Below are 14,842 nucleotides of genomic sequence, written 5' to 3' on the forward strand. Positions count from 1 at the left end.
TAGATGGGCTGCCCTTGTCCTAGGCCAAACGTCCTAAATATATGTGTTTGTGGAGTATCTAGGTGAGACGGTATTATAGAGGGTAAGCAGAAATGGGAGTGCAGATTTAATTTGAATGCTTTGTGTGCCTATGTGTAGGAACTTTATAGAGCAGGGAAATCCGTTGAGAGGACTTGATTTCCTTATGTGTAATCTTTGCAGGTTGTAGTTTTCATGGGCCTGAGCTGTGCTTTTGTGACAGTGATGAAACTTTCCCTGTAATGTAGATGCTTATTATCATTACCCTACTCATGAAACGGGCACTATTGGTTAAAAAACCCAGGTCGCGGGCATGCTGAAGATGTTTGGGTTACGCAGAAGTTGTATGTACCAAAGCAAAAGTGCCAAGTCCCATGTTTAATGAGCCAAAAGTATGCGCTCTGCAAGTCGAGGAAAAATTCTCAATGCCAAAATACTGTTGCATGCAATGCAATGTAATGTATTTATTTAATTTGTATGGGGTGCATCGTACCACTAGATATCACTCTTTTAAAAACTAAACGTTACCATGAATAATGTTTTTCTCAACTTTGACAAAGGAATTAAGGTAATTGAAACGCAGTGGAAGAAACGGTTAACAGTACAGGAAGTGGTTGGATATGGATAGGCTCTCTTCGGACATAAAATGCCCACTGTAGGGAACATTGCTTAATTAAATCTGGGAGTCTGGTATAATATCTTGCGCCAAATGTAGCCAGGTGTAAAATGCGAAACAGGGTAGGACGTGGAGATCCTATAACACAGCACTCCTCAGATGTGGAAGTGGAATGAGCATGAACAGATGTGACTTAAAGCAAAACAGTAAAACCCATGGCAGATCCTAACAATGCGCACCAAGTTTGGGGCGCCATGTGAAAGATGAGGAAACAATGGGAGGCCAACTTAGATTCGGCTGTAGGTTCAAACTCTAAAATTAAAACATACTACAAACCATAACTCGCCACTTGCAATATTTACACTAAAAGGATAAACTCCTCCAGAACGACGGAGAAGTGAAGTTAAGCAAAACAAGACCAGTGAAAAGTAATGGAGACACCCCCCTCCCCGCCCCCACCAGCCGAGTTTCAGCTGGAAACGCCATGTAAAAGCACGCAAAGACAAAATTGGGAGATGGTAACCCATGCCAAGGCCAAAAGACCCGAAAGTGCTAGGCTGTAGATGCCAAATAATTACAAGCAGCTGTTCCCACAATAGGGTGGTATAATCCAGACAATGGTGACACGGACGTGATATACCTCATTGTGCGATCTCTTGTAATTTCATTAATGAGTTAACCAGGCAGCCCTATTTGCGAAGGCTCTTTGTAGCGCGTGGGTTGAGCACCCTAACTCCACCCCCCATGAACTCCCCCCTGTCCCTCAGTGCCCAAGGATAACAATCCCTTTCTTAGAGGGTTTTATGGGGATACAAATAAGCACAGCAGAATGGCAAACCCACCATCCTGCCAAGATAGATCGGAGCCCGTTTGATAGGCCCTTCGAATAGAAGGGTCTTCTGAAAACGATGGGATGCTGCCCTTTACTCCACCAGTATGACAAATGTTGAGAACGAACCAGATGGCTCATTATCTCGCGGTGCTAACATGTAGCAATATATTATGCAAACATCAAGAAAACACACATGCATGACATAGTACAACATAGTACAGCTACATTGGCACCCCCGCCCCGTCTCCTCCGCCCAAACGGCCAAATACCTCAAATTGTGTGATCTCCAAGCAGAGACTGCGGCCCTGACCTATGGACAAGAACACCTCCTCCAAGCAACGAAGGCGCCGTGAGGCTCAGCTCCTCCAATTTGTAGATATGAGGCTGCAGTGGCCTGACTACAAAATAACTGTGACGACTCCTGCCAAGCGAAGAGAAACCTTTTTTTACTATACGTTGATAAACATGTTTTGAAAAACCTCAAATGGCTGATCCTAGTTACACTTTTCTACTCCCTCCTTTGTCATTGTCTGAAGGAGCCCCCTACATTGGATGTCTATCCACGTATACACAAAAGTGTCTGACACCTCGAGAAACATTTCCAATAAAATAAATAATTTTGTTAAAATGTGGCTCCTGTAACACATCTTTGACAATGTAATTATAACAGGATAGACATTACAATTAAACAGGGTTTGTGGATGCAATTACTTAACAGACTTAAGCTGGTTGGGGTGCTCAGAATACAGCAGGGTAGTGCTGCAGTCTGACCACCCCAAATACCTGAAGTCTGCCCCTGCCAGATTGATTTCTTGAAGATGACCCACTTGTGGCCTATGCCTCTTAATTAATTACATCTCCAAACCCTTTTTAATTGTAATGTCTATCCTGTTATAATTACATATTACAAGTTATATTGCTCCCTTTTTGTACACCGAAGCAGCACAATCGTCCATTTCAGTGGTTTTAGTAATCTCTCCTCCTTTACTATAATGTCTAGTGCCATGATGGAGGACACTAGAACCCTCAACACACTTAAAACCTGAAGTTCGACTATGTTTTATTACAGACATCTTTGGAGGATTGTCTTCAGAACACAAAAGAAGAAGAATTGCTTTCTAATGTGTCAGCGCAGAGTGGCAACAGAAAAATGCAGAAAGGTGTAATCTAGAAATACTTGGTTTCCTCATCCAAACCCAAATCTCTCTACAAAAAGAAACACTGTTCCAGTGGCGCTTCCCTTTGCTGGTTATTTCTTTCCTAAGTCACTCATAGTCTATTTGTAGCGCCCAGCACGCTTCCTTGGATTATTTTTGCTCCAGACTTCTCCTTGGATAACTTCTTGTGTCTGATATAACCTTCTGGCAGTGGGTCTCCTTCCTAACCCCTGGATTTGTGAACAGAACAAAACACCTAGCAGCCAAAAACCTGTGATTTCTCCTTGCTCTCAGGGATACTCACAACGATAACTAGGACTTCTCCCCCACCTAAATTGGAGATCACTCCATGCTGTGGTTTGCTCCTTTAATTGTGGGTCTCTGACTCCTGCCAGGCTCTGTCCTATAGCCCCCAGCATGTCGGAAATCACTTCCCTTTGTCCACAAGATCTTGTGGCCCTTGCCAGGACCTGTGTTATAGCCCCCATTAGGCACTTAGCACTGGACTGCTCGCCTTCTCCTCACTTAAACAGCTTTCCAACTCTCCTTCCTAAATCCCACACCAACTTTCTCGTTCTTCCTCATTTTCTACTACCTTCAATTTCTTGAGTCTCTCAGTAAACCCTTTTAATGGCTAGGCCTGTCCCTGGTTAGCCCTGGGTCTCCTGACAGTGCTTTCGAGTTCCAACTCAACCCTTTGTCTTTCTACCTTCATTGATCACATATTGTGCAGCATTTTCTGGTTCTTATTATGTAATTTGCAGGGGTTGCATGGCCCAATGGCTCAAATGTAACTGCCATCATCATGGCGTCAAAAGCCACTTTTGTGTGTCTGTTCTTTTCCCTTCTGCTGAACTAACCTCTTCATTTCTTCTTGCTTGTACAGTTCACAAGCACTCGATCTTCCTGCGGTCTCTCTGTGCTGGTGAAAATGAGAAGAGCGAGTGAGTTTGCGGTCCACTTGCCTGATCCACAGTTCTCTCACAATGCGAGCCTTAGTGTCCTGAATCTATATTTATTTGTTGCTGCTGCACCCAAACTGTCACAGAGGTTTCCATGGTACGAGCATGTGGTCCCTCAGACTTCTACTATCCTTAGTAATGCCCTCATGAATAGGAGATCGGGGAGGGGAGAGCGGATCTGAAGCCCGAGTCCAGTGGTTGCTGCATCACCAAAAGGGTGGCGTTACCTTAACTCTAGAGGCTCGTGGTCCCCACTTTCAATGCCTCACAAGTGACTTCGTCACTCTAGCCTGTGACATATAACTTTAGAATACCTGAACAACAACAAAATCGCACTCCATGTTTCCTAAAACGCAGAAACACACTTTAGTCTCTCAAGATCATAATGAAAAAAACAATGTTTCATCCTTATTGTTACACCTTTAGGTGTTCCCTCGCTCCATATTTGGCAGCCCACTGCTGCCTTATCAGTGGAATAAGTAAAGTTGTTCCTTAAAATTGATTGATGGGGCCACTGCGGTCCCTACTGTCAACTGCAATTCTCCAAAGTGAGATTTCATTATTTAAGTTTGTAGCAGGAGTGCTTTTCTGCCTTTGGTGCTAATCGTTTCCACGAATTGCTGCATCCGTTTTATCGCTTCATCTGTCATGGAACACTCCTTGCTCCTCATCTCATTACTTAGTTACCTCCACCATTATTACCCATTTTCATTTGAAGCTGCTGTTTTTCCACTAAGGTGGCGTCTTCTCCCTTGGCGTTTGATTCCATCGTCGGTGTCCTTTGATATTCAGTCCACTCACCTTTCCGTATCGCCTTTTCACCCAGTGCCAAAGCTCTTGATGAGTCAGGAGCCAAGATGTATGGCCCTCAATTGCTTTACTCGTTGTTGGGCAGATCCACATGGTGTTAGGCCTTCGTTATGAGTTTGGAAGCCCAGTCAGCCTTGGAATTGCTGCCTGATTTTTCAGTCACCTTAATAGGAAATCTCGCCAGCACGTGCCTGCATAAGTGGATGAATTATCGCTGGCAGAATTGTCAGATGTGGTAATTCCTCAAATCCTCAATGAAGTCCTATGGGACTCCAAAATGGGGAATAGCCCAAACCCATAATTTGGCATAATTACCTCTGTTACACATGGCAGTAACTGCACATCTGTTTGGATATATTAGTAATGCTAGGCATAATGACGGCCTTTGTGGTGTGGTGTGTAGTTTACTCTTTGGTGCCTCAAAAGACTTCTGCATCTTCTGATATAACCCAGAAGATACCTCCTCTCGAATCGTCCATCATTAGTGGGCCCTTCCTTCAAGTTTCCCATACCTCCTTCCTTAGGTATTGCAATATCTATGCTCCTATGAATTCATAGAACAACAAAATGGTTGACAACCACCCAGGATCAACAACCCTTAATTTTGTCTAGGCTAGCTTTTTTTCTCATTCCTTACATGACTCCCCACACTCCCTGCCTTCTGCCGTCTGGAGATAAAATTACTTGCTGCCAATCTTGAATTCCTCTCGTGCAGAGAGAATTCTGGGCAGGTGGAGGTGAAAAGGTGTCATTTAGAAAGACCTGCCTCATTGCAAATATGCCAGTCTGGAAAAAATGACAGTAATTCCGGCTCTGGCATTTTTTTCAGACCAGCACTCCTCAAGTTCGCTGGTGGGGGCCACGGATCTCCCGGCAGGCTGGCCCTGCCGGGAGTTCAGGCCCATACCAGTAAATAAATGTCGCAATCACCACCACGGTTACTAACTTGGGAATTTACCAGCACTCCGCTGCCCGTAATACAGTAAGTGCAGAGACAGTATGTACAGTTTGCCGGTATCCTGTAATCGGGTCCAAGCCCAAATCATTGCCTGCAAAAATAAACAGTTCCTGAGATACAGCCCCAGACTGGTTATTCGCTAATTCACTCGCAGGCTATTTGTAGCTCCCCAGCGCCCTTTCTTGGATTCTATGGGGTTCCGACTTCTCCTTAGTTAGCTTCTTGGCTCAGATATTATAGCCCTCTGGCAGTGGGTTGCCTTCCTAGATCTCCTGACAGATATTTCGGTGTAAAGCCTCAATATAGTTTTTCTTTTGGGGATCTCCAACACCCCTCTCCTAGCCCCTGTACAGACTGTAGCAATCCTAGTGTGCCCACCGCCACGATGTACTCCCTCACCTGACATTGTGGTTTCCACTGTCATTGTCCCATCTGCTTGTAGCATCTTCAGTAGCTCATGTCGCAACTGTGGCGTCCCATTGACGACTTCAGAAGCAGCAGCATCTACACTGGCTCCTCCAGATCTCAAATGGCAGCTTCAATGGCATCAGTTTTGATTCTTACATGTGGTGATCTTCTCAAAAATTAAATGCATCTTTTCACAGCAATTCAATGATTTGCGTGTGATTTTAGGAGGGCAGGGTTTGTTCACTTTTGGAGGGCAAACTAATACTCTAGGACAGGCAAATGGGAACTTTGCAGGCAAACACTCCAAATTTAGCAAAACTGGGACTTCATTCATGCCCAGTAACTTACTGTATGATGTGTGCTTGCCAGTTGTGGTTCGTTTTTCAATGGGTTGAAATATAGTTACAGATCTTCTTAATGCTGGTTGGCAAAGCTAATTTCTTAAATCCTACAGCTGCAGTTCGAATTTGGGGCCTATGTATTAATGTAGACGTGGCATCCTGTCTAAACATTGCAGATTAAATCCACACACTGAAAGCACATGAAAAGCACCTGTGCTACATATCACTGTCCTTCTTCTGTCTCTGCTTTACAAACAACAATTTTAGTTTGGTGTTTGTGATGAAAAATAATATAAAGGAACAAATTGGCTTTTTTTTTAATGACTGTGAAAGGCACACATAATTAAAACGGCTCTTCCCTTGGTTACCATTAAGTAATGGAGCTCGGCATGACTGCTTTCGCTGGTTGCCTTTTGAAATGAGTTGTACGTGTCCTTCAGACGTACAAAAAGCTTCTGTCCAAAGGACCTGCTGCACTTGCCTCCAGTCTGGGGAAAAGCATGTAGGTTTGGATGCAGGAATCCAGAGAAAGGTCTGCTCTGCAGTGCATGCATTAGTATCGGCAAGCTTATAGCTCCAGAAAACGTTGTTATTGGTTCCTTTATACTGTGCCTTATGCCGTTTACATGGCTTCATGGTGCGTTGGGGCGTGCTAAAGAGTGGGATGCTGGGAGTAGAGCAAGGTTTATGTTGCTAAAACATAGTGCGGGGCGTTTCGGAGAAACTGTACTCAGCTGTGGGTAAGCCACTACATATATTTGTAATCGTGTGTGTAATTCCATGGGGAGAGCTCTAGATGGTAGAGTTGGTTCATGCCGAAGTGATGTGCAATGTTATCCCAGCATGCATGAGCGTAATCATGCAAGTGAGTGGTGTAAATCACAGTGGATTCTTTCATCTTCAAGAATAGAATAGTATAAAGTGTATTGTGGGTGCAAGAATTGCGAAACTGTTGGTTGCTTGTTTGGGGGAACATCGTTTTTGTTTAGGGGAGAAGTGTGTGAATCAGATGTTTTTACTGGGTCAGTAGTCGCGCTACAGCTGAGGAAGGGTCCATGTAAGGGCAGTTCAGTACATTATTACATGCATCTTCTGATAGCTGTAGATTGGGCCTGCATGAGAGTTAATACGTCCTGGGGGGGTGGGGGAGGTTGGTTGTTCAGAGGCTTTCTTGGTCTACTGCATTTCTCTGGGGTCTTGGTTTTAGTTCATTTGCCAGATCGTTGCTGTTCGAGGTTGGTTGGCCAACCTGAAGTGCCAGATTGTTAATATTTTTCCAGTGCACAAGATGGGCTGGTAAAGCGCTGTCTCCATCAGGCACAGTGTAGCTGTCAAAACTAGCATCTGTCCCCAATGTTTCATTTGGTAACTTTCTAATATATGATGGATGGTCACGTTCTTTTTGTTTCCTATGCATGACTTTCCTTTGCAAGCATTCTGGTCCCTTTCCATTTAAGGCATTCAGAAAGTAGAGGCAGATGTGAAATAGACTTGCAGTACCTATGTACTGTTGCCTGTGTGCGCGCACACGCCTTTGCCTCTGGAGTGTTGACAAGTTATGGATCTTTATTTTCATGCTTTTTGCTGAAATAGTCTGTTGATGTTGTAGGGCCAGCAGCAGATACTGGGACTGTAGCGTTATGAGCCAGCACAGTGAAGAACAAGGGGCCACAAGGCCGTCTCAACCCAGAAGCTACCACAGGCCTAGAGCCAAAGAAGAGCACCATCCTAGCAAGCCAGATGAACAGCCTGGCAACAACAAACACCAGAAACTTAGAGTCCAGCGCAGAAAAACTAAACGAGAGCGCAATAATGCCAAGTTCGGAAGGCCTGAATTCAAAAGAAGTCTGGACCAGAAAGGTAGTGCCTTAGCTTTCCAGAGGGCACCGATCCCTCAGCGCTGCACCTGGCCTGCCTCCATTACTGCCCTAAAGAGCACCTGTTCCTCTAACCCTGTAGTCATTACCCAGAACCGTCTCACTCAGCATCTAGGCATGTTTAACCATGAAATAAAATCTGCTGATATTGGTCGGCTTTTGGGGCAGGACAAGGATCTGGCAGATGTGGCGTCCTTGAAGTGCTCACATCAGAAAGAGTGCCAGGTAGACCCGTGTGGGGTGCCAGCACTCCTAATGGATGAGGTAGCTGCGGCAAAGTCCCCTACTCCTAGTGAATTGGCTGAACGATTCTTGTCACCAGTCCGTGGTGTGCAGAACACAGGTGGAAAACTGCCAGCAGAGCAGCATCTGCAACCCAACACGGGGAATCCAGAACTCGGGCCGCATACAGCGACCTGTAGTACACAGCTCGCACAAACGCCCGGATTTGGCCGAAAGGATGAAGGGACAATGGCTATCCAGACCTCAGCTTTTTCATCCACTAGTGATAAGGAGAACACCCCCCTTGAAATTCTGCAGTCATGCCAGACAAGTGCAACACATGGCATGGAGAAAATGACCCCTGGAAGGACACTGCCGGCTGCAGCGAGAGCACCCGTGAAAGAGGTTGTTGTAAAGCTGCTCACCATCCTCAATCCTCCAGCTGCATTCAGTGGACGAAGCCTCGTCAGTGAAACACGGCAGCGCATCCTTGCTATCCTTATGGACCGCTATGGGAGGGTGCCCGACATTCCTCTGCTAACCGTATGCCGCAGATGGGATTACAGCAGCACTCCACGTGTGCTCGAAGGTAAGCCCTAATCTTAATCAATGACTTGGGATCCCTGATGGAAGCGTTGTTTTTATTGAAATATGTATAAAGGTTGAAATGGACTGCGTTTATGGGGAAAAGAGTAGAGGGTTGGGAATGTTTTCCTTCATAAATGTCTATTCTCTTTTTATTGTTCTTTGATAACAAAATGGAGAAAAAAAGATTCGGAGAGTACAAAGAAAGACAATGTTATAGCGTCACAGCCCACACATCACAAAATAATAAAAATGTAACCACTCGTGTGCATTACCTGGTTCACAGGGACAGCGATGGAAGTGGGCGCATCGGTAATAAAAACCTATAGTGTTTTTTTTTTTTATAAACTTCTCTTTATTGATTTTACAACATGTTAATCATGCTCCCCCTGATCCCCCCAGGCTGGGCCCAGTCTCTTTCCCTTTTCAGGTAGTCTCTGGTGTGGGTCGCTCAGTGAAGATCCAAGAGTCCGAGTCGTTGTGGGTACCATTGTGCCCGAAAATCATCTTTCAGGAATGCCAATGTTTCTCCCCAAACTTTCACAAAACTTTGCAGGTTATCGTTCATTGCATATGTGGCCCACTCAAGCGCCACCATTTCCCAAACTTTACGCAGCCAATCCTGTACCGTGGGGATAGTTGAGCTCTTCCATCCCTGTGCAATGATAGTCATTTCTGCTAACGTTAAAATTACTCTTGCCTTCTCTCAGCCTTTAGGTTCTACTTCCTCCCCCTCTGCCCTTAAGCCCAACAAAATACATTCCCAGGGCCTGCCTCCTCCTGTCCCAAATACTTGAGTCTGCGCCTGCTGTACCTCCTGCCAGAAGGGCTCTATTTTGCGGCATCTCCACCATATGTGTGCTGCCGTGCCCTCTCTCCCACATCCCCTCCAACATTCCCCAGGCACATCTGGGTATATGCTACGGAGGCAAGCAGGAATGTAATGCCATCTGTAGAGGATCTTATACCAGGCTTCCTGCAGTTGGGTTGCCCTTGCCAATTTGGGGATCTTTCTCCACAATTTTCCCTACTCCTCCTTCCTGATCTCCTGTCCCAGTATTCACTCCCATCGATTCATGTACGTCCAATTGGGGGTGGTTTCATCTATTATTCTATGCAGATTAGATATCAAACCTTTTGACCCATTGTGCATCAAGAGATACTTCTCAAATGCGGTGGCCGCCTCCTTGATTGTTGCAGTAGCCAGTGTCTTAGTTGGGCGTATCCGAGTTTCTCCTCCTCCCCCACTACAAACTCTTGTTTGCATTCTATAAAAGATCGGATGTCCTTGTCCTGGAACATTCCATATTGTCCTGCATCCTCCCTCCCGCCACTGTCTAAATGCTTCTTGTTCTATCCCTGGAGGAAATTCCCCGTTATTAAAAATGGGGGTGTAGGGGATGGGAAGGTCGTAATCCCCATGTCCCCACCAGCTTGTCCCAAGTATCTGCTAATAGCTTTGTGATGGTGCTCAGATACATGTTTCAGTCTGAGCTGCTTCGGCAGCCACAGCACCTCTCAAGTCATGTTGTACTACTGCTCGGTCCATAGAGACCCACTGATTTCCCCTCCCCCTCGAAGAACCATTCCCAGATTACCCTTAATTGTGTTGCCTCGTAATGTTGTTGGGAAGTTGGGGAGGGCCATCCCCCCTTCCCTCCTCGGGTGATTAATTCTTGCTCTCTTACCTTCCCACATGAATTTGTTAGTCATTTTTATTATTTCTCTAAAGAAGCCTGCAGGCAGTGCCTGTGGGACCACTTGGAATAGGTAAAGGAGGCGGCGGAGTGTGACCATTTTAACTGCCGCCATCCTTCCCACCAAGGAGATCTTGAGATTCCTCCACTTTTGGAAGTCCTTCCTGATTACCTTCAATAAGGGTGGGTAGTTGGCTGCATACCAGCCCGAAAGAGACGGTGTGATTTGGACCCCCAAACACTTAATCCCCCCTGGACTCCACAAAAAAGGTGTCAGTGCTCTTAGTTCCGTTACGTCTCCCTTCCCCACCGCAAGGTTCAGCAGTTCAGATTTGCTGAGGTTGATTCGTAGGCCTGATACCTCCCCAAATCTCTCTAACAACTCCCTCCCTGCTTGAATGGATTCCCGGGACGGGTCAGTGATAGCAGCATATCGTTCGGGTTTCAAAAAGTGCAGTGAATGCGATTCGAAAATGTCCATCATGGATCCGCATCGCTCGTGCCTATGGTGTTTGGGGGAAGCCCATGCACGGATTCCTGCTCGAAATGTCAGGCAATGACAAAGCCCTGCGAGAAAGGAAGGGAAAATTGCAGGTAGGTCGTAAAACTAAATCTGATTGTTCCTTGACCGTCGGGTCTGGAGAGTGTTCTCCTCGATGCAAAAAGTACAAAAAGAGATCAAGATCCCGTAGTGGCTCACGCCACTTGTCTTCGACGAAACAATCGAAGAAACTGCACCATCGGTCATCGTCCTCTTAATCATCGTCGGATGAATCCCCCAGAAAATGTAAGTGCCCCACACAACATTCTTGAGTGGGAAGCATTTCGTATGAAAATGCTGGAAATTTACGAGAAGGGCAAGCTTCCATCCGCGCCTTCTTTGGAAGCCGGATGACAGCGGTCCCGTGCTGACACTCGCGCTCCCTCGAGCCGTGTTCATCGAAGAAAGACCCATTGAGAACCTTCAAGATCTCCAATGAAAGAAAGTCACACAAGTCGTAACGGGCGCTCAGTCATCGACGCCATCGAAGGCTCCACATACACCGAAGAAATCTTCCAAGACTGTCGAATCCTCAGCGCTGTCAGCGCCATTTCCATCAACGCCATCAACGCTGTTGTCGACACCAAAAATTACTGTGACTCCAACTCAGCCTTCTGGCATGTTAAAACAGGCAAAGAGGCTAAATCAAAGCCTACACCTTTGGTGGTTCCTGAGAAAGTTTATACTCCTTTGCATAGGAAGGAGTACTTCAAATCCCTCACTTCGATTTTTGAGGAAGAGGAGAGATCTGAGGAAGAGGAGGGATCTGAAGAGGAGGAGGTTCCCTTTGTCCTTGAGTTGGAGCTCCTAATGTCCCAGATTGTTTACTCTCAGAGGAGAGTAAAATGAGAGATCTGGTTGACTCACTGCACAATGCTAGTGATATTGACACATCATCTGAAACTGAGTTCGGTAGACCAGAGACGGGGGAACACGCTGATTCCTCATATCGGCACCTGATGTCAAAGGTAGTTGAATACCTAGGTTGGGCTAAACCACCAGCTCAATTCATCCAGGATGACCTTACTGATATTCTGGACCAAGGTCCATCTACAGACCCAATCTTACCCTTTCATGTGGCCTTACAAAATAGGGTGGCCAAAAATTGGAAATCCCCAGATTCTATCCCTGCAGTGGATAATCCCTGATGGGGGAAAATACCGCCTTTCCATTAGCAACCCCGGCTATCTGTCCAAACACCCCACTCCCGAGAGTCTGGTGGTCCAGGCAGCCACAGCTACATCTAACAAACCGACTTATCCTACAATCCCTCCGGATAGGGACGACAAGCATGTGGATGGATGAGCGCGAAAGGTATTTTCAGCTGGGAGTGTGGCCCTTAAATCGGCCAACTCCAGATGTGCCTTAGCCAAATGTAGGTACACTATGTGTATGATATGGTGGCGGAGCACATTCCAGAAGGGGAGAAAAGGGAAGGTTTCCTAGCTTTCGTTAAGGATGGCTAAGAAGCCATGCAGGAATCCCTTCAATCTGGATTAGACACTGCAGACAGCGTCAGCAGGTCTATGGCTACAAACATGGTTATGCGCAGATTTGCGTGGTTGCGGAGTCTGGTTTCGCACCAGATGTGCAAGCCCGTCTTCTAAACCTGCCATTTGATTGGTCTCACCTTCTTGGCAACAAGGCTGGCGAGAGCCTTGAGAGGTTGCGGACCTCAAAGGCGGCTGCCAAATCTTTAGGGGCCGCTGTTGGGCAACCTCAGCCTTTTCGTACAATGGAGGGGGCGATCCTATCGTTACTGCTCCTCATTCGGAAAGGCGAGAGGAATGGCCAGTCAAAGAGGCCAAAGAAGAAACACTTGTGGTGGACGAGGGAAAAGTGCAAAGCCAGCTCCAGCTACAGCTTCCTTGCCATCGGAAGCTGCAGCAACCGCTTCAAAACCACTTTGAGAGCTTATGTCACAAAACACTGGTGGGGGGCAGACTGTCTCAGCATCTCGAAGAATGGCGAGCCGTTACTTCAGATGCTTGGCCTCTGCAGACAATAGCCCAAGGTTACTGCCTTCCATTTATAACGCAGCCTCACAACAATCCACTGGGGAAACACACTTTGAGGATTCTAAATCCGCTCCTCGTGCAGGAAATTTTAACCCTGCTAAAGAAAGGTTCTATAGAACCAGTACCTGTAGCGGAGAGGAACAAAGGTGGGTATTTCCCATATTTTTGATCCCCAAGAAAGACGGGGGACTGAAACCCATCTTGGACTTGAGATACTCAGGAAGGACAAATTCAAGATGGTCACACTTTCTCAGACCCTCCAGTTACAAGATTGGTTGGTGTCATTGGACTATCAGGAAGCTTATTTCCATGTGCCTATCCTTCTCAAGCATAGAAAATACCTGAAGTTCGCAGTTCGCGGCTCACTCAATCAGTTTAGAGTCCTGCAATTCGGGTTGACCTCCACCCCGAGGGTTTTCACCAAACTGATGGTGATGGTGGCAGCGCATCTCCGGAGAGGGGGGATTCATGTCTACCCCTACCTGGACGCTTCGCTGATCAGAGCACGTTCTCCCGAACAAGCCCTGGATCAGCCCAAAGTCACCTGTCACTCCCTTCACAGACTGGGCTTCTCCTTCAATTTCAAGAAGTGGCAGATGACACCTTCCCAGCAGCTCCAGTACATCAGAGCTGTATTAGATACAACCATGGGAAAGAGCTTGCCACCCAAGGCGAGGGCTCAAGACATTGTTCAGATGGTTACCAAATTCCAAACTGCCCAGAATCTTCCGGCCTTCGATTTCTTGAGGTTGCTCGGCCTCATGGCATCCTGCATTTTTCTGGTCCCAGAAGCCCGCCTGAGAATGAGGTCGCTTCAATGGGCTCTAAGAACTCAATGGTCACAGTTCTCAGGAAAGATGACAGACCAAATTGAGGTTCAAAAGCAGGGTCGCACATGATCTTCTGTGGTGGGCCTGCGAGGACCATATACTGAAGGGAGAACATTTTTGGCAACCATGGCCTGAGATTACAGTAGTGGCGGACGCTTCACTCATGGGGTGGGGAGCCCATGCCAACGATCTGTCAGTCAGCGGCCGTTGGTCTCCATCGGTGTCCAAACTACATATCAACCTTTTGGAGCTGAGGGCAATCGGGCTAGCGCTGAAGTCCTTCCTGCCCTCAGTATGGGGAAAGAATGTCCTGATAATGACGGACAACACAGTGGCCATGCATTACCTCAACAAGAGAGGTGTAGGGTCACTACCACTGTGCAGAGAGGCAATGCAACTCTCAACCTTCATGCTTGGTTTCTGAAAGGCTGAGATATAAGGATTAAGACCTCCCAGATGACGTCATGGAGGTGTTACTTTCGGCAAGAAGGCCAGCAACAAAAGCCTTGTACCGTTGCCATTGGAACATGTTTTGCGACTGGTGAAGGGAAAAGAATGTTGATCCTTTTCTATGTGCAACTACAGAGATGTTATCTTTCCTCTTATCATTGGCACACAAAGGTCTCAATGTTGGCACCATTAAGGGTTACCTGGCAGTGCTCTCCTTTTTCAAGCGCTCTTCGGAAGAATGCTCCTACTTTAAAATTCCCTTGGGGATTCAATTTCTTAAAGGGCTCACAAATGTGTTCCTACCCTCTTCTTTTCAGGTCCCAATTTGGGATCTTAATCTCTCTAAATGTTTTAATGTGTGCCCCATTTGAACCCTTGCACACATGTCCATTGAGGTTGTTGACCTTCAAAACCATATTGTTGATTGCATCGACATCTGCACGTAGAGGAAGTGAGTTGTAGGCACTTTCCTCTAGGCCACCCTATACTGTATTCCACAAAGACAGGGTTGTGTAAAGGG

General features: G+C 46.5%; 1 protein-coding gene across 1 annotated transcript in view; it reads left to right on the forward strand.

Annotated features, from left to right (window-relative positions):
• Positions 1-14,842, forward strand: part of PRR19 (proline rich 19) — a 374,021-nt gene that overhangs the window by 170,503 nt on the left and 188,676 nt on the right. The window contains exon 3 of the mRNA XM_069640960.1: positions 7,712-8,790. Within this exon, the coding sequence (XP_069497061.1) occupies positions 7,743-8,790 (1,048 nt within the window). The 5' untranslated portion in view covers positions 7,712-7,742. The remainder of the gene's footprint in view (positions 1-7,711; positions 8,791-14,842) is intronic.

This window comes from Ambystoma mexicanum, chromosome 1q (genome assembly GCF_040938575.1).
Source record: "Ambystoma mexicanum isolate Mex_15411 chromosome 1q, UKY_AmexF1_1, whole genome shotgun sequence".
NCBI lineage: Eukaryota > Metazoa > Chordata > Amphibia > Caudata > Ambystomatidae > Ambystoma > Ambystoma mexicanum.